The sequence below is a fragment of the Lissotriton vulgaris genome, chromosome 7, assembly GCF_964263255.1.
Source record: "Lissotriton vulgaris chromosome 7, aLisVul1.2, whole genome shotgun sequence".
Taxonomy (NCBI): Eukaryota; Metazoa; Chordata; class Amphibia; order Caudata; family Salamandridae; genus Lissotriton; species Lissotriton vulgaris.
In genome coordinates this window covers 1,662,950,413-1,662,973,705 of record NC_141695.1, presented here as the reverse complement: position 1 = coordinate 1,662,973,705, position 23,293 = coordinate 1,662,950,413, and the positions used below count along the sequence as shown (strand labels likewise).

Genomic DNA, 23,293 nt, shown 5'->3' with positions numbered 1-23,293 from the left:
GACTCGAGTGGTGGAATCGACTGCTAATATCACTGCCAGTGCCCTTGGCAACATTACGGCAGAGCTTCAGGCGGATAGGCTTATGACGTTGCAAAACCGTATGGTTTTAGACGTTGTCTTAGCAGATCGAGGTGGAGTATGTAAGGTGATCCATTCGAGTTGTTGTATATTCATTCCAGACAACGCTCCGACTGTCTATCAAGCCATCTCAAAGTTGCACAAGATCTCCGAGTCCATACACGTGGACGTAGGGGATTGGACGTTACTTGGGTGGTTTTGGGGCCTAATGTCGACCTGGGGTTGGAAGATTCTGATGATCATCGGAGTTGTTGTAGCATTTCTGTTCACGTGTTGCCTTTGTGTGCAGTGTGGTCCTGCCTTATGTGGCCTCTGTGCTACAACATGTATGAGACAGCCGCCTGTTACCAAAGGAGCTCTGATGGATAGAGTTATGTTGCAGCAGCATCTAGATGGTCTGATGAATATCGAGATCGATTATGATTCCGACTAGTGCTTGCCTACATGAGGGCAAAAGGAGCGTCTGAGGTTCCGTGACAATCGTAAGTGATGTTTTTGACTCGCACGAATATGGTTGAGTCTGGTATCTACGAACTGCAAATGACGAGTTTAGTGGGTGTACGCGTTTTCAAGTTGGTGGTAATTTGCTATTTCTTAATGAGAAATCGCACAACTTGGGTGCTTTATACAATGCATTTAAGGAATCGCAACATATGCGATTCCTTAAAACCAAGCGCAAAATAAGGAATCGCTAATTTGCGATTCCTTATTTTGCACTCAAATTTGCTACATACATACCATTTAGCAATAATGAGTTCGCAAACGCAGAAATTATGCGAATTTTGGCGTTTGCAAACCCATTTGAGCTTCATACATCTGCCCCTGGATAACGAGTGTTTCCATTTTATGTCTACAGCGTTTGATTTGGTGTTCACAAGACCAAACAACCCATTCAAGCTTTTCCTGCTGTGAGGTGGGTCCCTGAAAATGATCCACTAGTTGGCTCTCCGGATAGGTCTCTGGTGTATTTCCTCACAAATGGCCATCTAATGACTTTAAATTGACTTATTTCACAGATTTGTATAGCATATGTTCACTCAGTATAAATGTGCTTTATGATAATGCAACACAGGGTCTTAAAAAGTAACATTAAAGCAAGTACTGTACAAATAAACCAATTTCCATCAGGAAAAGTAGATTTAAAAGCTATGGGGAGGAGTGGGTGTGGAGAGAGAAGTAAAGAAGATATGAGAAAGGAGACTTGTAGACAGAGCAAAGATGAGTACAGGGTAGAAGAAAGGGAGGAGAGAGCTACGGCAAAGAGAAGAAAAGAGAGAAGGAGATTGGAAGTGTGAGGGAGTAGTTAATGAGAAGAGGGTAACTTGACCAGCTGGTCAGGCAGAAGAGTGGAAGGAATGGAATTGGTAGAGCTGTAGGAGGTATTTGGCCAAGTATAGCCTGAACATGTGAGTATTTAGTGGTTGTCAAACAGCCTGTAGAGTTGGGCTGCCCTCTGTCCGTGGGTAAGGAGTTCCAGAAGGTAGAGGCTGCTCCGCAGAAAGAGTGATGAAGTATGTGATGTTCTGAATAGCGGTACTTTCAAAAGCAGGTTTTATTTGCTTCTCAGGTTTTTCGAACTGCTTGACATTTGAGGGCGGTATCTGGAGCGTCGCAGGTTTGTCTAACATCAGGCGGCGAGGATCTGGAGAGAGCACTCTCTCAGCACCTTAGGGTGCATAGAGTGGCAGTCCTCACAGATCTTGGAGTCCTGGTAATGCTCCAAGCACCATAAGCACACCAAGTGGTGTTCTGTCACAGACATCTCTCTGACACAGAGGCCACGTGGTTTCAAACCAGACGGTTCCTTAGGTGGTATCCTCACACAAAAGAGTGGAGAAAAATTCAGGAAAAGCCAGTAAAAAAATTAATGAGGGTAGCTATTTCCAGGTCAGCGCATCTGGCTCGGAAAGTAAAGAACTGACATCAGCTTGCCTATATAGGTACCGTGCACGTCACTACCGGAGTGGAAGACACATACTACTTGAGGCTACCCACTAAATCTGAGCATAAAGTTGCTCGAAAATATAGTAGAAACGGGGGATGGAGCAAAATATATGAGTGTAAAGTTACTACTTTCAAAAAAGAGCAATAATAAGTCTAGAACATACAGTGTACAATCACTGATACTGTATCCCCAACCCATAGAAAATAATGGAGACTTGGGCTTAAAATAAAACCCCATGAGAAATAAAGTTAAATTAAATTATATCAACTTTTTAAATATGTGTGTGTAATCTCTTACCGGCCCACAGGAGAGTGCCATGGTGCTTGAATGTCCATGTCACCACTGTAATTTGGAGTAATCCACAATTGCAACCCACTGTATTAATATTCATGAGGTAGGCCAGATTGTGACCTGCTCGGAATGGGAAATCTGTCTATTAGTACAGAGGTTGATTCATAAAATTCTTTAAATTCTTTACTAGTGGCCAATTGTAGCCTTTGTAGCCTTATTTCTATTTACAATTCTTTGTAAATTTAGCTCACGTTAGCATTGCAAAACATGTTTTCCTCTATCATCTGCAAGGCAGTAACTTGAGCTACTTTGCATGCATCAGAAAAAGTAGTATAGAAGCAGAATTATTTGCAGGGATGACCTTCTCTACGTCCCACCTTAAATGCCTCAGGTTTATTGAACCTATTTTATGTTCTCCATAAAGAGTTATATTGTGTGGAAACTCTGTATATGTAGTAATACCTAATGTGTTGAGCGTCAGGTTTCCTTTATATTAAGGCAGTTGAACATTACTGAATCCTTCATTTGCTTGGAGTGAGGGTTCTGTCCCAGAAAAAATTCAGCTATCACTTTTGTTTCTATTTGTAATGCTTTTATTCATTTAATAGGGATATTCCTCCACAAATATCATATTTGCAAGTTATTTCCATTTTTTCCAGTTTGTTAGCCCCAATGGCTCTTAGAATGTTTCACCCCATATAAGCCTGCAAGGCTGGGGCTTTCTCAAGGATTTTCACAAGGCTGTTTACCCAGTATTCAGGCCCCAGTGTGTATGTTTTTTTTCTTTAATAAGTGTCTTAGGAGCCGATTCACAGAACTAATCTGAGATAAAATCCTAAACTTACTACTTTTGGTGTTCACAGAAGGCATTTAGTAGTAGTAAAGTTAGGACTCCTAACTTTACTACTACTAAACTGAAATAAAATCCTAAACGTACTACTTTTCCTATTCACAAAAGGCATTTAGTAGTAGTAAAGTTAGGACTCCTAACTTTACTACTACTAAATGCCTTTTGTGAATACCGAAAATCTAAAAGTTAGGATTTTTTCTCAGTTTAGTAGTAGTAAAGTTAGGAGTCCTAAGTTTACTACGATTAAATGCCTTCTGTGAATATCAAAGGTAGTACGTTTAGGAGTTTATCTCAGATCAGTTCTGTGAATTGGCCCTACTGAGATCTCAAAATGGTGCCTGTAGCCACTGCTGTCCTAATGTAGTCAATTCTGCGGTTTTATCAGATTTGTATGATCTGGAATTTTTTCAGGGGCAGGACCCTCCCTCCAAGGAAAAAAAGGATTCAGTAATACTCAACTGCCTTAATATAAAGGAAACCTGACGCTCAACACTTTAAGTATTACTACATTCAGAAAAAGTAACTTGTCTGATTTTAACCCCATGGCCGACTCGATGCCCAGTAAACTTCAGTTGTTGCCCAGTAAACTTCAGTCGTTATAAAGGCTTATGTTCGACTAGATCATTAATGGATTTGTAGAAAATGCCTGCTAGTCTCACCAGGTACCAGTCTAGAAGATAATCACAGTAATAACTGTGGCATTGTTCGTTTTTTAGCCCCCTATTCCATTCAGCCTAACCCTGAGCACTACTCCATTATGGAAATATTATATTGTCCTTCATAGCTAGAGAGAAAGAGAGAAGGCTTTTTACATGTGTTACTGAGAGTACTCTATTCACTATGGTGAGTCACTTCTGCTGAGTTCTGAAATTTCATTCTGTGTTAGTTCTGCTGAGATTTGTCTTCTTTGTCCATTCTGCAAGGGCACTATACAAGTTGGTTCACCTGCTCTTATCTTCATTGTCCCTTTCATTCTTTTCCATTCCTTTCTCCTCTGCAGGGACCTTTGGGTTATCATCATGGCAAGTTGGCTTACCCACTGAGAAACCATATGATGTGCCTCGTGATTTACGAAGAATTGGGTCCAGTCAAACACTTCGAGTTCTGAACGAAGGGAGATATCCTCATTGGGAGTGAGTGTGATTTATTATAAGAAGTAGTCTGAAAACTAAAGCATTGGAGGTGAAGGGAGTGCACTGCTTGGCCTAACATCATTAGATCTCCCATTTGCATTGTGGTAGATGCAGTTAGAGAATACAGTCACTTTAAAATACAATTAGAAGAGTGTTCACTGAAATGCTCCTCATTGTCTCTCAAGGCGAGTACCACTCCAGAGGGAAGGTGCTTCCCACCGGATTATCAGCTTCAGGAAGAGCCAAACAATTAGTGGAAGGGACACACTGACATTACCACAGCAGTTCTCCAGGATGCATTAGGTTAGATGTGGTTCAATATTACAGTTACTTTAAATCATTCACAAGTAATGGTGTGTTCCAAAAACACATATCAAGCACTGGGTGTACCAGCTTATGGTGAAAACTTCAGTATATGCCCTGCTTTATTTTGTGGTAATTCTGGGATATGGATTTAACACAATAATGGAAGTTATTATATATTGAATGATAAAAAGCATTAGAATTTGGTGTTTCGATAATCATACCCTCATGTCATTCCTAAATTCTGGGTCATTTTCCTGGCTCAAATTCCTCCTTGTTTGACCTGGTGAGTTTGTCCCTGAAAGAAACTGCAGCAGTACAGTATACAAAATTACTGCATTACCTTTAATACCGATTTGGGCGGTGTCGACCACATTTAGGGGACCCCACTGCAAATAGGAGCTACAGTGCCCCAACCTAGGTGGTGTGCTGTGGGTCTATCTAGGCTAAGTGCAACCCTTTCTTCACGTGACCTTCAGGGTGGTGAGGGAGAATACACAAAGGCTTTTCAGAGAGGCAGCATGGGACACAAGAGCTCAGATCTCAACATTCAACCAACAGACACGATAACACATTGTTGAGCGCAGTGCTTGTCTCTTTTTATCTCCTCAGTGGTTGTTGCAGATCTAGTGGTGCAGTGGGAACATCTCAAATTACCACTCTTCACTGTGTAGCTTCTAACTAAGAGGGCCATAGTGACGACTTCCTTTTAAAACAGGAATCGATAGATGGAGTCACTGCACAAAGTCTTGTGTAGCGGCACTAAGTTGCAGCCCTTTAGACTGAGTACGGACGGGCACACTGGCACGTCAGTTGTGGCCTCAGGGCTGATTCATCAGCAGTGATGTGTCATCTGTAGTTGCTTAGCGTAAGAAAGCACCTTGTTCTGACATGGTCACCCTACTTTTTGCTCCTTAGTACTGATGCTTTTAATTGGAAGTGCACTGAGTCCCTGTTAACCAGGCCCTAGTATCAGTGCTCTTTCGATAAAACGATGCAATTGTTGATTGTAACCCAATTGGCAAGGACTCTAGCACCCTTGTAAGACCCTGCTAAATGGTACCCAAAGCATGGGAACTAAAGAGGGTCACTAAGATCAGCAGTATGTATTGTACCACCCAAAGGGACCCACACTCAAACTCCATGCAAACTGCCATTGCAGGATGCATGAAATGGTGCAAACCATTCCGAAAACACAACATTGCCCACTCCCGGTCTGCAATGCCAAAGTACACTGCATGTACTATATATAAGTCCCCCCTTCAGCAGGCCTTTAGAGCACTAAGGTAGGGTGCATTATAGTTTATGTGAGGGCACATCTGCATGAGCGGATATGCCCCAGTGATGCCTAATTCTATTGCTAGCCATTGCAAGAGAACAGGAAGTAATTTTATAAGTATGTACTAGGCACTGGTCATTACGAGTTACCCAGCTTCACTGTAATTGAAAGGTGTTTGGTATCAAATACCTTGTCTTAATAAATCTGGACTGATGCATTATCGGATTTATGAAGGCATGCAGCCAGAGGGCACCTTAGAGGTGCTTCCTGTAATCCTACTAGTCACGTGTGTGTTGGCTGGCTAGTATCCTCCATCCTTCCACCACAGGTGAGTTTTTGTCCCCCGGGAAAAAGGGAGAGCCTATGCTCTCAGAGGTCATGAACAATGCCTGCCCCAACAGAAGGTGTTCTCACCTCCTCCAGCAGGATGGCTAGTGATGTAGCATATCTAGGCCAGAGGCTTCAAAGCTTCTGTTGCATTTGTTAAGGGACCCCGGCTTGCCCCGGATCTGGAGAATACCTCCTCCGCCCTTGGGCTCATTTGAAACCAGAGCAGACTGGAAATTAGATATTCAGGAGGCTTGTTTCACTCAGAGGCTAGTTACACCCCTAAGGTGGGCTACCTGAAGTGGAAAGCCAAAGAAGGGTTTCACCACTTTATTGGATCAGGATTATGCCAACTCCCCGCATGAAGTGGTCATATAGGGGATGTAGTCACCCTAGTAGTAGGTAGCCCATTGGCTACTGCCATATACTCCCCTAAACGCACCGAAATTGAGCATTTAATGGGTCCCCCCAACACCAGACTGACAGATTTGACTTCCTGGGGACTGAAGAAGGACAAATAGATAACACAGGGAGTACCAAGGACCTGCACAAAAACCGGTGCCAAACCCTGCCTTACTGTTTGCTCCTTAACAATCGCAAATACTCGACTCGTCCTGTGGCTGTGCATCCTTCCCAACACTCGGAGGACTGCCCAGCACTTTGACAACCAGCTATCATCTTCCTTGGGGTGGAGGAGCCAGCCCCCTGCATCTGCAGGCACCAACTGTATCTGCCTGGTTCACTGTGTTGTTAGCCATCAGGCCCACCGAGGGAGAAATACTTCAGGAGGAGGTTTGTGTGGCTCTATGAGGTCACTCCTGTCTCTCTGCTGAGTTATGAGACATTACGCCCTCTGGTAGCCCCCTGCACTATTATCCTGAGTACCAGGGCACTTGCACCACCCATGGCCTGTTCTTCTTCCAGCCCAGAGACCACCGCCTTGACAGCCTTCTTACGCAACAAGGGACTTCAGGACCGACGAGACCCACAACCAGAGTGGCCCTTCTGTCTTGTTTTGCCCTCTGCTGCAGGATACCGACACCCATGAGAGACCCAACCTCAAGTGTCCAGCCAACCAAGCACCTATGCAACTGAACCTTAGCCCAGGTTCCCAACTTCTGAATGTAACCCCTTGACCTACGTTCAGCCCAGCTTGACCAAACGGGCTCCAATTGCAACATCCTTATTTCAAGTCCCCTGCCTTTACCGCTGGCGCGCTTGAGGCTACCATCCCGACCATTACCTCTGCACCCAGATGCACCTGGGTAGGTAAATGGAAACTACTGGTGGTACTTTGGACCTTGGCCCACTAGCACCTTAAGTCCCAAAGGGCACCCCTGAACTTCGACTGCAAGTACCTATTTGCTAAGAGTGTTTTTCCTCCCATAGGATAACATTTTTGCATGCGAGGCTCATACATCAAAAACTATTATTCGAGTATTTTCCTTTTTCCTTCTAAATTCAATATTCCCAAAAGTACTTAAGTTATTCTAAATATCTTGCTGTCTAAATTCATATAAACAGCTACTTTATTTTTAAAATTGGTCTCAGATTTCTTACTGAGTGTGTGAACCATTTCTTGACTGTTTTTACAACAAATGCTTAACACTCCCCTCTGATAAGCCTAAGCTACTCAACAACACTACCACATGTGGGTCGTCTAGACTTTTTTCATGGTGTGCCCTTACATTGGCAACACTACTTAGTTCTAGGCTAATTGACCACTGATTTAGCGGTTCCTCTTCTCTGGCATAGGCTGTACCAGTTCTTGGACCCATGGCAGGCTGCTAGATGAAACAGCTGTGATTCTACTTGCAAAGTCTTGGCACACATGAACGTCTCAGAGAGATCAGGGACCCCTCACAACATGGGTTGCAGCTGGCTTCTCTCTCTAGTGCACTTGGCGTTCTCGGTGTGTTCCTCATGCTGAGCTTTCCCCCCTGAATAGTCTTTCCTCCTGCATGACCAGGCGTTCTCCTTTCCGCTCTAAATAGGCAGGCACACCCTAGGCAGAGGTATCTCTTAACAGGCAGGCAGACAGCTACGCTCTAGGCAGAGGTTCAGCTCCTCCAGAAGGAAGTGCAGACTTCAATTGATATACCCTCACCCCTGAGAAACGTCCTGTCCTGCAAACACAGTAGTACTTTGAGTAATCTGTGTAGCACTAATTTGCTCATGAAGAAATTAGAACTGGAACAAAAAAGAATAGTTTAGATTCCACTCTTATACGCATTCTCCACACAGTGGATGCGGATCACATTCCTATTGCTGGAGAACCAGCTTGGAAGTAATTTTCTGGCTGCTCTGAAGATGCAGCCTCTGTGCAAGGTGTTGGCTCTCACCATAGGGAGCAATGGGGCTGACTCCAAACAGGAGTATCCAATACATGTGCACAATGCTGTGTGAAATTTCTGCACTTTGCTATCATTAGCCTACCTGAAGCAGTAATCAAGGGTAGACAAAAGACCAAGACCTGTCTAGAAACGTTTTCACATTGAACAACAGAAACTTTCTTCCCACTCCTCAAGCCTATCAGTGACATAACTCAGAAAGAACTCTTAGCATCTTTTGCTAATAAGGTAAATATTGAATATCTAAAAGGAGCCCTGTGTCCAGCGGCGTCAGTTCAGTGTTTTGATTACCACCCTCCAGCCACAGGAATATGTGCTATTCACTTTCATTGTCTGTGTAAGGTATACCCAACCACTAACCTACCAAACTGGATCCCACTCGTCCCAGTATAGAGTCTCACAACACATTGAATCCTAACATGCTTGTGCTACACACTCACTGTACATCCTGTCACTGAACACACAAAAAAGGTCAGTGCAAGATTCAGGGTTTCACATAATAGAGGAACTTTGCACCAGAGAAGCCAACACGCTTGCGTCTCTGTGAAACAGAGGAAAAGGACTGGTCGTACTATATTAAAAAAAACATGGTACACTGCCACCACTACTCTGTGTGATGAGCCCTGGGCAGGGCTCGTTGTCCAATGCCTACTACACTATGCCTAGTCCACAGAACAAGTTTTGGACCTAACATTACCAGGGGCAGGCCTAGGCCTCCTTGCACATTTTATATTAGCATGATTACAGGGTCAAACAAAAAGTCAGATGCTAGTTTTACATGAAGTTGGGCACACATGGCAGAAATTCAGTTCTGTTTATGGACCAGTAGACATTTGCTTCCCAGAAGATGCTCCTCCCAGATCAAACCACCCGTAACCTAACTCTACCATTGGAGAACTCCAGATGTTAAATCGGTAAAACTAGTGTGGAAAGTCCACCTGCATTTCAGTTATTCATTCAAGCTTTGTGCTGTACCATGAAGTCTAGGCTTGTAATGAGATAAACCATCCCAACCACCTCAGTGGTTTGTGATCTCTTTGGACCAAACAGGTAAGGCCGGAATCCTCCTCAGGGCCGCCATCGCAAACTATTCTTTTTCAGTGGGCACCCTTTTTAATTCCTTAGAAATCAGTTTGCAGCTCATAATTGCTACTGAACACTCTCTACCCTTTCTTTGAAGCTTCTGTTTGTACAATGAGGGGTTACCCATAGAGACCTGTCTTAAATGCATAATGCTGCCTTCAGGCCCTCTGAGGCCTTCTAATACTGCACAGTCCAATAACTTTCTAAGATTGCTTCTTACATGTCAAGGTTGTCAAGGGTGCCACTATGGTCCCATAGGTGGCCTCTATGTTCCTGTGAGAGCTAGTGAGTACTAAGAAGGCTCTCACTTGCTTGAGTTTAGGCGGTGGGATCCTCCCACTCCATACAGACTAGATCTTGGCATCCAACTGACACAGATCTTCTTGTTGACCACCTGGTGCCAAAGGACTATAGAGTATTGCCCCTTCCATGAATTACAAAAGATGGTAATGTGGTCCATGTTCTTACATCCCTGTGAGAACACAGTTCACATGGTGCTGAAAAGTGTTAGGTGCATTCTTTAGCAAAAAAGGTATCATCCTAAATTTATACCATCCTTCTGATTTAGGAAATGTAGTCTTGTCCTTGGCACTAGGTGCTGATGTGATCTGCCAAAAGCCACTAATCGGATCAAAAGTATTTAGGAAGTGTGCAGCATCCAATGAGTTCACTAGCTTCACGGCTCTGTGAATCCGGTAGGCATCTTTCTTGGTCACCTCACTAAGGGCCCCATAGTCTACACAAAAATACAAGTCTCTGGATGCTTGCTTGGTCTGCAAGACTGGCCCTAGGACCATATTAATGCTCAAACACCCCATGTCCAACATCTTAGCAGCCTCTGCTGTAATGTACTCATGGACTCTGTCTGACATCCTGTAAACCTTTCTCTTTACTGGCAAGCTATCCCCTGTATCTCTGTGATACACACAGACAGGTGTCAATCCTGTTAGCAAAAGCAGATGGTAAAAATGACCCAGTACCAGTCTACATGCTCTATGTTGCTTAGGCGTCTTTTCAGAGCCAAGTTGTACCCATTCACAGAACCATCCTTCTCTCTATTGTGCAATAGGCCAGTAAGTGGTGCACTGCCTTCGTCAACCTCCTTTATCATTGTTTGGATGTGCACTGTAATATCTAGAGGTATGGCTTAAACCGATTAACATTGAACACTCTTTTTGCTTCTCATGTAGCAGCTGGGTCCAACACGACTGCTCACCCAAAGCTCCTGGAAAAATGGGCTTCAGTACCAACACCAGTGGCCTATCTAGTACCCAGTCAATGTTACTTTCTGGTCATACTGTTCCTTCATTAGCTCTTAGCATTCCTGAAGCTTTGACTTCGCCTGACTTATGTATTGCGTCATCAGCATCTTGAGCCAGTAACGTAGCCTCCCACTTACTTTTGAGGTGACTTTGAAGTTCCTTCCTATCTTTCACTAACTGAGGTGGGTGGAACACGCATTAGGTGCCCAAACAGAAATTTGAAATGACTGATCACAACTTCTTTCAGTGAAATTTCTCTGTAGGCAAACATGAAATATGGCAGATGATTCCACTTCCTCCTGCAGTCCTGTTGCAGAGTTTCCATCACACGCATAAGGGTCTTATCAAACCTTTCCGCCAACCCATTGTTTTTGTGTGTAGCATGCCATGGAGAAGTGATAGGTCACACCAGCTTGTTCTCTCTGTTGTAAGAGGAGATAAAGTTGGTTCCCAATTGGAAATCACTGCCTCAGAAAATCTACCACATTCATAGGATTTTCCTAACTAGTACCCTAGCAGTTCTGCTTCTGTCATTCTCTTGGTACCCTTTTTTTGGTCCTTGCAAATCTGGGATGGTTTTAGTCTAGAATGACACGTAGCCTGGACTCTGGTCAATGCAGCTAATATGGTCCAAGCTATGTAGCCCTCTGGTCCTGGTACTAATTCAGGGGCAATCAGATTACCCAAAAGACATCCAGCACCTTGCTTCTCTCTAATGCCTACATCCACCATGGCCTCCTTACCATTTATTTCTACCTCAGCTTGCTCAATAGTATACTCCATATCCAACTCACCAGGTGCTAAACATGTGCTATTCGGACTAGGGAGAATCTTCTTGGGTTTGATATACTTCTTCTCAACCATAGAAACTTCCTTCCTCTTGTACTTGCTTTCATCACAACCTCTATAGTATTTGGATGGACTTAAGAACATCTGAGTCCCTTTGCCAAATGTCCATTGGGGCTAATGGGCCTCAACCATGGTGGGTATGTTTGTTTGCCACTGACATTCTGGTGTACTTTCAACTGTAGTACTGTAGCCAAGTACAGCTCTCTTTGCCCTTGAATCTCAGGGTAGCCAGGGTGAGCTGTCACCATCAAGGTAGTGTGGGGGAGAAAAGCTCAGAACTTAACAGTCACTAATAAACACAACCACAGATTTCCAGCCTGTGGTTATTATTATTTTTTTTTAAATAAAATACTTAAATTTCACAGCAAAACAAAATACCACGGAATTCAATAGGAGTTACAACTACAGAGTTGTAATCAAATGTATGACTTTTAGTAATGTGCTACATCCCCCCTCCCTACCTGCCACCATTCTGGAAGATATTTAATTTTACTGGCACAAGCCTTAATTAGGCACTGGTGCCCATCATTTCTATTTACCCCACTGGTTAGATGCATGTAAGAAATTGGGTTACTGGTTGAGGGATACAAATCCCTACTCAAGCAGCAACCACATTCCTTGTCAGGTTGAAGTCATAAGAAAGCCCTCATTTAACCTGTGCTCAACCCTCTGGTAGCTTGGCACAGAGCAGTCAGGCTTAACTTTGAGGCAATGTGTAAAGTATTTATGCAGCACTTCAAACAGTAATAAAGTGAAGACACAACACGAAATAGAAATCCCAGGCCAATTTAGAAATCTAGAGTAGATTGTACTAAATAAATCATGACCAAAATGACAAATATCCAATCAGTGGAACCAGAGATATACAATTTAGAACATTTCGATGATTATAGTGCCAAAAAACACAAAGTTCTTCCTGTCACAAAGAGTTGGCATCTGAGGTCCAATATTTATACCTGGTGCCTTTTTTTGAAGTGGGAGAAGCTGCTCTTCCAGGGAATCCTCATCAATAGCATAAGCACTGAATATTCCCGCCCATGTGCTGGGCCCCGGAAATAATATAAAATTATATATGGAAATCACATATATCTAGCTCCACATATATGTATGAACATATATCATTGTTTCTCACACCAATGCAGCACCAAACTGAGGCTAAACAATGTAATTACCCATACATATACTGTATTTTCAAGGATATAATAAACACATTAGGTCAAACAGTACTTGAACGCTGTGTTTTAATGAGCAAACCACTCATAAAGCCTGAAAATTGCTAATAAATAGACATTTTTAGCCCACAGGCTGCATTGTAAAGCAATAGCATAGAAAATGAAAGCATTTTCAACAAAAACTGGCACTGTGCCTTTAAGGCAGCCATAACCCCTAGCTTCCCATCATGCCCCAGGGGTGACAGTTAGGTCAGTTGTTCTTTCTGACTCCTTCAGTCAGGACCCTGGTTTTACAGCTCCTACCTTTTTTGACTTTCTGTCAAAATTGTATTGACATTCTACAACTTTTTCACTTTCACTCGACGTCTTTTGACTTTAGAGTGCTAGTGCTGTCTTTTTTGTTCTTCAGAAAAGGTTTATTTAGGTCAAAATGCCTTCACTTTTCGATCCTTGCCCTTCCTGTGGCAAAAAAAAGGCCAGGACTGACACACATCCTGTGTGTATCCTTTGTCTCCCTGAGACTCATAATGCAGACAGCTGTCAGCATTGTAAGAACTTATCAAGGAGAACCCTCAAGGACAGAGTGAGAATAAGAATGTATGGCCTCTTTGAAAGAGGTAGTTCTCCTAAAAGGCAGCAGAAGAGGAGAACGCGGTCGACGTTGAGAGAAGTCCCGAACTGTTCTCCGTCGGGATCGGCGTCAAAGCTGCCTGCGACGGCGAAAACCTCTTCAAAGACACATTCTTCGACGGCGAAGACTTCGACGTCGAGGCCCAACGCTCCGTCACCGCACCAGCGATCGACGTCGAGGCCCAGCGCTCTGTCGTCGCACCAGCGATCGACGTCGAGGCACAGCGCTCCATCGACGCACTGGCGTTTGACGACGAGGCAAAGGCGTTCACCGTCGAGGCACACTTTGTCGACGCCTCATCACCGGCGTTCGACGTCAAGACACTCATCGTCAATGCCGCATCACAGGAGTTCGACGTCGAAGCAGGTTGGTCCTTCGGCGTCGCAGCGGCATTCGATGTCGAGCCACAGGTCTCCGCCAAGGATGGGTCATCAGTCCCCGGCATCGAGACACCAGCCGCCACATCCAGTGTTGAGACCGGCGTTGGGACCAACGTCGACACAGAAGACTCCTGTAACTGGCCAGCGTTGATGCAGAGAACTCCAACATCAACGCCGAGACAGGAAGCGGCAGTACCGCCAGAGAGGCGTTCCAGGTCAAGGGGACGCTCTCCTATACGCTCAAGATCACCTTCAAAGAAGAAGAGATTTTCTTCAGGGCAGTCTCAGCCAAGACACCAGGCATCACAGAGTCGCTCCAGAGCTTGCTCTAGATGTCCTTCAGGAGTTCAGGAGAGGTCTCTCCTCCGGTGAGCTTATCGTCATCTCCCTCAGGCTCTCATGTCTCTCACCGGGGATCAGCATCCAAGACCTCGGATGTGGTGATCTATTCGTCCGAGAATGTATCAGAGCATTCAGCTGGGTCGCGGCATGAAGAGGCGCATCCATCTCCCCCAGCACGTTCCCCTGAGAGAAGAGAAAGGCAAAAGTTGTCTTCCATCAGACTGCCTCCTAGGTGGTACAGACCATTACACCACTGGGCCTCCGACAAAGACACAGCCGCTCGCTTAACACAGCAGGTGGATCGGGATCGACCTCCTTCGAGACCCAGAGATAGAAAGCGCACTCCAGTGCGCTCAAGCAGGCGGAGCTCCAGGTCAAGGAGCAGGAGAAGGGAGCGCAGATCGCCTGCCACTTCCTCATCGTCATAGAGACTATTCTCCCACATTAACCGGCAGCCCACCGTCGAGAATTTCTCCAGTGGACGACATCTTCACTTTCCAGGATATCTTGGGCAGAGGGGCTCTTAAGCTGGCAATTCCAATGACAGCGCGCCAGACCAAGTCATCAGTGATTTTTGAAATGCTGCATCATAAGACAGTGGCCACACCTCTGCTTCCCTTAGTTCCAGGGATAATAGAACCAGTGATGGACTTGTTCCTCACGCATGCAAACATAAAGCCTATACCGGCGAGGATTCTCAAAAAATATCAGTCGCCAGAGGAGGATCCACTATTCCTCAGAGCCGACCCTCACCCGGACTCAGTAATCATCACAGCGGCAAGGAAGACCCATGCCGTGGCATCTTCCTCCACTGGACCTCCTGACAAGGAGAGCAAGATGCAAGACTCATTGGGACGAAGAGTATGCGGCACCTCGGCTACCCTGTCGGCGCATGGATTTGCTCACGGAGTATGTGCAAGGAGGTCTTCGTGGTTGCGCCTTACCGCCCTAAAGCCAGAAGCTCAGACGCGGATCATGAACCTGCCTTTCTCCGGAACATCTCTATTCGGTTCACACACCGATGAGGAAATGCAGCGTATGAAGGCGGAATTGGAAACGCTAAAAGCCGCGGGGCTTGAAAAGAAAAAAGAATTCAGAAAAAGGTTCCGCCCCTACAACAAGCGATCCTCCCAACAGAGGGTTCAAACCCCTCAGTGGCAGAAGGGTCAAGACCAACAGGGGCAGCGAAAATCCCAGTATAGAGGAAGGCGCTCCTCAAGAGGTAGAGGTAACCAGCGACAAGGCAATAACTCCAACAAGGCGCAATCCAAGCAATAAGTAATTTCTTCCCCCAGTGCCTTTGACCACTCCAGTGGGGGAAGCATCGCGTACCATCTGGAAGAGTGGCGAGCCATTACAGAAGATCACTGGGTGTTAGCTACGCTTCAGAATAGTTACTTTCTTTGGTTCCAACATCAACCTCCCTCTATCCCTCCATTGCCAACATCGAGGCATCTGCTAAAAGAGGTAGCCACCCTTCTCACAAAATCAGCTATCGAGAGGGTACCAAGATCTCCGAGAGGGAAAGGATCTATTCAAGATACTTTCTGGTCAAGAAAAAAGGCCAGAAAGCGGAGTACAGACCCATTGTGGACTTGCGGACTCTCAACCTTTACGTCAGAAAAGAAACGTTTCGCATGTTGGCGCTTCATCAAATATATCCACATCTCTGGCAGGGGGATTGGATGTGTTCGCTAGACCTGCAAGATGCATACTTTCATGTACCAATAGCTCACAGTCACAGGAAATATCTCAGTTTCCGGGTGGGGACCTCTCATTACCAGTTCAAAGTGCTCCCGTTTGGGTAGAAGTCAGCTCCCCGAGTGTTCACGAAATGCATCGCAGTGGTAGCAGCCGCTCTTCACCGCAGGAGTGTCTTCGTGTACCCATATCTGGACGATTGGTTGTTGAAAGGTCCTACCCCAGACAGTGTAAGGAACCACTTTCTGAGCTGCATCGATCTATGCCATCGGTTGGGTTTACATGTGAATTTCAATAAGTCAACTTCACAGCCGACGCAGCAAATAAATTTCCTAGGAGCTCTGCTAGACTCCGAGGCAGGAAAAGTGTTTCCTTCGGAGGAGAGACAGTCTTCCATCCCTCAAAAATGCCAACTAGTTCTCCGAAGCAGAGATCTGACGGTGCAAAGGATTGCCTCCCTGCTAGGGTCGATGCCATCCTGCATTTTTCTGGTCCCCAATGCCAGACTACGGATGCATCCTCTTCAGCAGGATCTGGAGGACAAGTGGGACCAGCAGTCAGCTCGCTGGGATGACAAAAAAGCTTTGTCAAGCACGGCGCGAGCATCCATACCTTGGTGGATGAAAAGGCGAAATGCAAGTCGGCATTCCATTCCATCAACCTCCTACTGCCCAGACCATGCTAACGGATGCCTCTCTCCAAGGCTGGGGGGCACACATGGGTCATCTCCAGACGCAAGGACTGTGGTCTCCCAAAGAGCGCTCCTACCGCATCAACATGTTGGAGCTGAGGGCAGTCCATCTAGCCCTCAAAGCTTTCCTGCCCTCGATTCAAACATCATCAGTGTTAGTACAAACGGACAACACCACCACCATGTACTACCTGAACAAACAGGGAGGAACGCGCTCACGCACCCTCTCCCTGGAAGCACAAAATCTGTGGCATTGTCTCCTGGCTTGGAATCTGTCAGTCACAGTAGTCCATCTCCCAGGAGAACAGAATGTGAGAGTGGATGCTCTAAGCCGGCATTTCGAAGACAAAGAGGACTGGGTTCTCAACGATGAGGTAGTCGAAAACATCTTCCAGTCATGGGGTCGTCCCACAATAGATCTCTTGGCGGACGATGAAAACACCATATGCCGAGACTTCGCCTCAAGATTCTACTGTCCAGGATCGAAAGGGAATGCCCTTTTGATAGACTGGTCAGGGGAATTTGTGTACGCCTTTCCACCCCTTCCTCTGATCCCGAAGGTGGTGAGCAAGCTGACTCACTCGTACACAAAGATGATTCACATTGCCCCCGTTTGGCCGAGACAGTGGTGGTACACGGACCTTCTACATCTGTCAGAGTGTCCTCACAAGAGGCTGCCGTGCAGGCTGGAACTTCTATTCAAGATGAACAGGAGGATTCATCATTCCAACCTTCCGTCACTGAACGTGGCAGCATGGCTCCTGAGCTCATACAATACGGCCACCTAGGACTGCCCCAGGACTGCATGTCCATTTTGAAAGAGGCGAGACGACCTTCCACAAGGCATTCATATGCATGCAAGTGGAAGCATTTCTACATGTGGTGTATGCAGAACAATTGTCATCCTATCAAGGGTCAGGAAGAGGTCATTCTCCCTTACCTATTATATCTGGCTAAAGCAGGGTTGAAATTTAATTCCAGTAATGTGCACAGCTATAACAGCTTACAGGCGGTCACCTTCCCAACCTTCTTTTTTCCATTTACAGGCGGTGAAAGATTTTCTGCAGGGCCTGAAGAAGGTCTATCCTCCGTTAGACCCTCCGTCGCCTCCCTGGGAGTTGAACCTGGTGCTATCAAAATTGATGGGTCCTCCTTTCGAACCCATTCATAAAGCAACCTTGCAACATATTTCTTGGAAGGCTGCATTTTTGGTAGCTATCACGTCGGCTCGCAGGGTGAGAGCGAAATTCAAGCTCTCTGTTCCAAAGAGCCTTATACAGTGTTCCATCTGAATAGAGTGGTGTTGAGGACTCATCCCTCTTTTCTACCAAAGGTGGTGTTAGATTTCCATGTAAACCAGACCATCTCTCTACCCAACCTTTTTTCCCAATCCCTCCACTCCAGCTGAGAGGGCCTTGCATTCTTTGGACCTGAAAAGGTTTTTAAAATTCTTTCTTGATAGGTCCAAATCTATACGTAAGTCTGATCAACTGTTTGTCAACTATGGATCGATCAGATCAGGTTATGCAGCCTCGAAACGTTCCATCTCAAGGTGGATCGTTTCATGTATCAAACTTGCCTACCAATTGGCACAGAAGACCCTGGAGTTTTCTCCCAAAGCACATTCCACCAGGGGGAAAGTGGCTACTACAACTTTTCTCCATAATGTGCCCATGTCTGAGATTTGTAAGGCGGCGACCTGGAGGTTCATCCATACATTTACCAGACATTACTGTCTAGATTCAGACACTAGAGCAGATACCCAGGTAGGCCAGGCCTCCTTGCGGAATCTGTTTAACGGCTGATTTTCGGCTGTTACATTCTTTGGTTGGGTCATGTGTTTCTCATTCACCTGCTGGTGGTTGATGGGCTTGCTATTCTATTCTGTGCTTATGACTATTGATGAGGATCCCCTGGAAGAGAAGGATAAGTTACTTACCTGTAATCCTAGTTCTCTTCCAGGGGTATCCTCATCAAAGTCATAAGCAACCCACCCGCCTCCCCAGGTAAATGAGACATTGTCAAAATGTTTACAGTTTATTGTTGAGCCCTGACCTTCAGGGTTATGCAAAGAACAACTGACCTAACTGTCACCCGAGGCATGATGGGTGTGGGAAGTTGGACTGGTATATGATGTTCACTATTCTAGTGAACACCTTGCTCCAGTCCAAACAACCCTTATGGTGATGGTTGTAAGTCAATCTTATAGACCAGCTATCCTAGTGGTAGCGTGGACAGAACAGTCTTAGGCTAAAAGACTCTTGAGGGCGTGTAAACCCAGCTGTTTTACCATATGTAACCCCTTGATACCAAATGCAAGGACACCACGCAGGATATATATAAAATATATATGTATTTATTTACTAACACACTCCTCTGAACACTTTATGAGGTCAGAGGCCAAAGCACATCACAAGTTACTTAGTCAGAATACGTTAAGTCGCACAAAATACAGTTAGGCCCTAGGGGCGAAGCAAACTATATACTAAGAAAGTGGTATAAGTACCTCGTTGCAGGAAAAGGAAAGGTCTAGTGCCTAGAGAATCGCTGGGGCTACACTATCTGAAACTTAGGTTAGGAGTAGGAGGCCCACAGGCGGTGCGTGCAGTGTCTTTACACATACGCGAGAGTCAATGTTAAGTCAATGGGAAGTTAGGAAAAGAAGGATTCAGGACACTTACGGTCTAGCTAGGAGGAAACAACTAAAAACCTAGACACTTGGATAGTCAATACCTGTGGGAGCACCGATGTACTCGCGTTACCTCACCCACAGGAAGCGGGTGCATAGGTGTGAAGATGTGTCGGGTTTCGACATTGAAGTCTATGGAGCCTTGGAGAAAGATGCTGCAGGCGACCAGGAGGAAGATATCCGGATAGATCCAAGGGTGGATCGAGGATGAAGAAGCCCTGAAAGCAGAGGGGACAGAGTCTGGGTCACTAGCCAGTGACCGGGTGGAACCAGGAAGGAACCAGACGACGTCGAGAAGCAATCAGGTGCTGTCGTGAAGTTTGTCTCTTCAGCCGCGCGGGCCAGGAGGCGTCGAGGAGGACCTGATGCGGGAGAGGAGCTGTCCCACGAAGGGTCGACTGCCGGATTGGAGTCAACAAGCCTTGGCAAAGGCAACCCACGCAGGATTCAAAGAAGGCTTCTGATGTAGACCAGCAAGGTCTGAGGGGCCTCACCTTTGCAGAGAGGCTGGGGCCAGTCTGGAGCAACCAGACCAGTGAGGTGATTCAAAAGGATTGTCGTCACAGAGGCTACTAGCCAACGGGCCAGCAACCGGACAACGCTTCGAGCAGAACACAAGCAGAAGGGCCCCACGCAGAACTCTTGGAGTGTGGAGGGCTGATCTTCGGTGCAGGTGGAGCTCGGATTCGGGGCTTCTCAATCCCCAGTGCACAGCTTCGAGGATACCTCAGGATCTGCACAGTTAGCAAGTCGTGGACTTTTCAAGATGGCCGGTCCCACGTGTCTCGTCGCCTCCACGGATCTCAGCTATGCTGCAGACGTGAAGAGAGGGTCAGAGAGGTCTGGAAGTCTGGGTCTTGTCAGGCTCTGTGCTCGGGTCCCGGCGGGAGCGTCAACAAAGCAAGCCGTTGATTTGCTGGATGGTGTCTGGTTGCCCAGGGTGGTCACTCCTTGGCCACAAGGGAGATTCTTCAGTCTTCAGCTTCAGCAGACGTCGAAGGTCCAGAGTTTCGTTTCAAGTTTCAGTTCAGGATCTAATCTAAAGTCCTGGGGCTCAGCTCCTACCTTTACACAACAAAAAGGGGCTGGTTTACTGTCTAGGTCCCTCCTATGGGTGGGACCAGGAAGGGGGGTGGTTACACCCCCTTTTCTTTGTCCAGTTTCGCGCCAGAGCTGGGGCTGGAGTGCCCCAGCAACCGGTTTGAACTGGGGTATGCATGGAGCACGTAGTGTGCCCCGGGCAGTGTCTCATTTCATTCAGCTCTCCCTGTCCCAATACACAAAGTCCTGTCTGGGGTGGTGCTCGCACCTCTCCAGGCAGGAAACCTATTGTCCAAACCTCCGTGACTGGAAGGACTCCCAGCAGCAGGAGGTCAGACTTGTGTCTGTGGCAGCAGCGTCCATTTTGTGACGCTGGGGCTCTGGTTAACTTTAACCTGGATAGTCAGCAACAACATGTCTTCTCCCTCTAGAAGGGTGGAATGCTAACCCCGTTGCCAGAATTGGCGAGGGGGTAGTATTCCAAAGCGTATGACACCTTACACAACATGTTTAGATGAAGCGAAACCAAAGTTAGCATTCAACCGCGAGGATTATAATGCACTTAAGAGTATATGGTATGGCAATATCATAGAACAGCTATAAGGACATGGTTCCACAAGCTGCAGACAGGCTCAGCTCATGCTAGAGCACCATCTCACACATAACCAAGCACTCTGCCTCCAGGATTGTTAAGGCCTGCCATAGGAGTGACTTAGAGGTCACTGTGTCTATATGTAAGTAGGTATAGGGATACTATACCTAAGCAAGGGGTGATTACACGACCTTGCCCCAGATGAGTGATCAGCCAGTTGTGTCTATTTGAGTGGCCAGCTAGGGGTGGCATAATACATGCTGCAGCCCCTGGTAGGCCTTGGTTGCACCTGTGCCCTGAGTACCTAGGGTACACTTCTACAGGGGCTGATAAGGTGAACCAATTCCCAATTGTGTATGTACCTAGAGTACATGGTTTGAATTTAGAGAGAGTGCATCTGGGCTGTGGGTCTGATTAGCCGTCCCACAGCCACATCTAAGTCGAAAACCAGTAAAGCAAAAGCAAAAAGTGGGGGTGACCATAGGAAGCAGACCCTACTCTCCTACAATGGGAAGCTAGGGGTCATGGCTGCCTTAAAGGCACAGTGCCAGTTTTTGTTGAAAATGCTTTCATTTTCTATGCTATTGCTTTACAATGCAGCCTGTGGGCTAACAATGTATATTTATTAGCAATTTTCAGGATTTATGAGTGTTTTGCTCATTCAAACACAGAGTTCAAGTACTGTTGGACCTAATATGTTTTTTATATCCTTGCAAATAAAGTATATGTATGGGTAATTACATTGTTTAGCCTCAGTTTGGGGCGGCATTCGAGTGAGAAAAAATTATATATGTTCATACATATATGTGGAGCTAGATATATGTGATTTCCATATATAATTTTATATTATTTCCGGGGTCCCCGCACATGGGTGGGAATATTCAGTGCTTATGACTTTGATGAGAATACCCCTGGTAGAGAACTAGGATTACAGGTAAGTAACTTATCCTTCTAGAAGATTCCCTTTGAATTGCACACGTTTTCTGCCTCTCCTGGCTCCAGACTAAGTACAGGGGAGTATGCCGTTCTTTGTGTGAAGGCAGGACACAGCCTATTCAAGTGTAAGTTTGACCTGCAATTTTGGGTGCAACTTTAGAGTTCATCAAAATTGCCTACCTTCTTTAATTCTTTGCAAATGAATTGGAACCACAAAACAGTTTTGTATATATTGACCTTTCTGTTCCCTTTGCGCCGTATTTCCGCTGTTTTCACTTGTCACTTCCGCTGTTCACCTTGTTTTTCACGAGCACAAATGTGCACAAGTTTGTTCAGGTTTCACGTAAATTCAATGTGATAGAGTACCGTTATTGCTTACTCTCTACTTTGTTTAAATACAGACTACTCTTTGCATTTGTTGCCACAACCATTAATGCTGCCCTGTATCCTCCTTTTTGCAACTAAGGTGCATGCTTTCCATCTATCTTTAAATACTAACTGTTGACACACTGTTGTTTGTTATACGTTCTTTGTGTGAAGGCAAGACACAGCCTATTCATGTGTAGGTGGGGTTGCGTCCAGCTCGGCCTCCCACCCTCCTAGTGATGACCCATCCAGGCACACCTAAGCTCTCTTCTGTGTGTGGCTGAATAGGAGAAATACACAAAGACCAACTGCCAAATATACCTTGTCATGTGACCTAGAAACAGGCTGCATGCCCTGAATGGCTAAGGCAGAAAAATGTCAACTTTCTAAAAGTGTCATTTCCAAAATTGTAACTTGAAATCCAACTTTACCGTGAAAGAGGCTTTCTCATTACAATCCCAAAGACATCAAACATGAACTGTTTACCTGTTCCCATTTTTTACTATCAGGACATGTAAAACGTAAAATTACATAGCCTAACTTTTACATACATTACACTTTGCCCTGTGGGCTGTTTAGGCCCTACCAGAGGGAATATATATATATATATATATATATATATATATATATATATATATATATATATACTACTAATATAAAGGAAGAACTTTGAACCTTTGAGGCGGGTAAACTCGGGAACCACAGCGCCAATCCACACACCCGATACATCGTAATCGCCAGGGTGTGCAGATGGACATAGGCTATATAAACGTAATAAATAAACGTTATTTAAAAAATGTACTGAAAAAAAAAAGTAGTCCCTTGGAAGAAGCGCCGGCCGCGACGTGCGTACCCGACGTGAGGAGCGCGGGGAGGAGCGGCGTCCAGGAGCCCGAGGAGGACCGGCGGACATGGCGCGGGGAGGAGCGGTGAGGAGCGGCGGACAGGCGGTGAGGAGCGGCGGACAGGCGGGGAGGAGCGGTGAGCGGCGGATGAGGTAG

General features: G+C 45.8%; 1 protein-coding gene across 1 annotated transcript in view; it reads left to right on the top strand.

The window, feature by feature from the left end:
- Window positions 1-23,293, top strand: part of EFCAB8 (EF-hand calcium binding domain 8) — a 1,673,324-nt gene that overhangs the window by 1,494,086 nt on the left and 155,945 nt on the right. Inside the window, exon 20 of the mRNA XM_086932659.1 lies at window positions 4,165-4,297. Within this exon, the coding sequence (XP_086788785.1) occupies window positions 4,165-4,297 (133 nt within the window). The remainder of the gene's footprint in view (window positions 1-4,164; window positions 4,298-23,293) is intronic.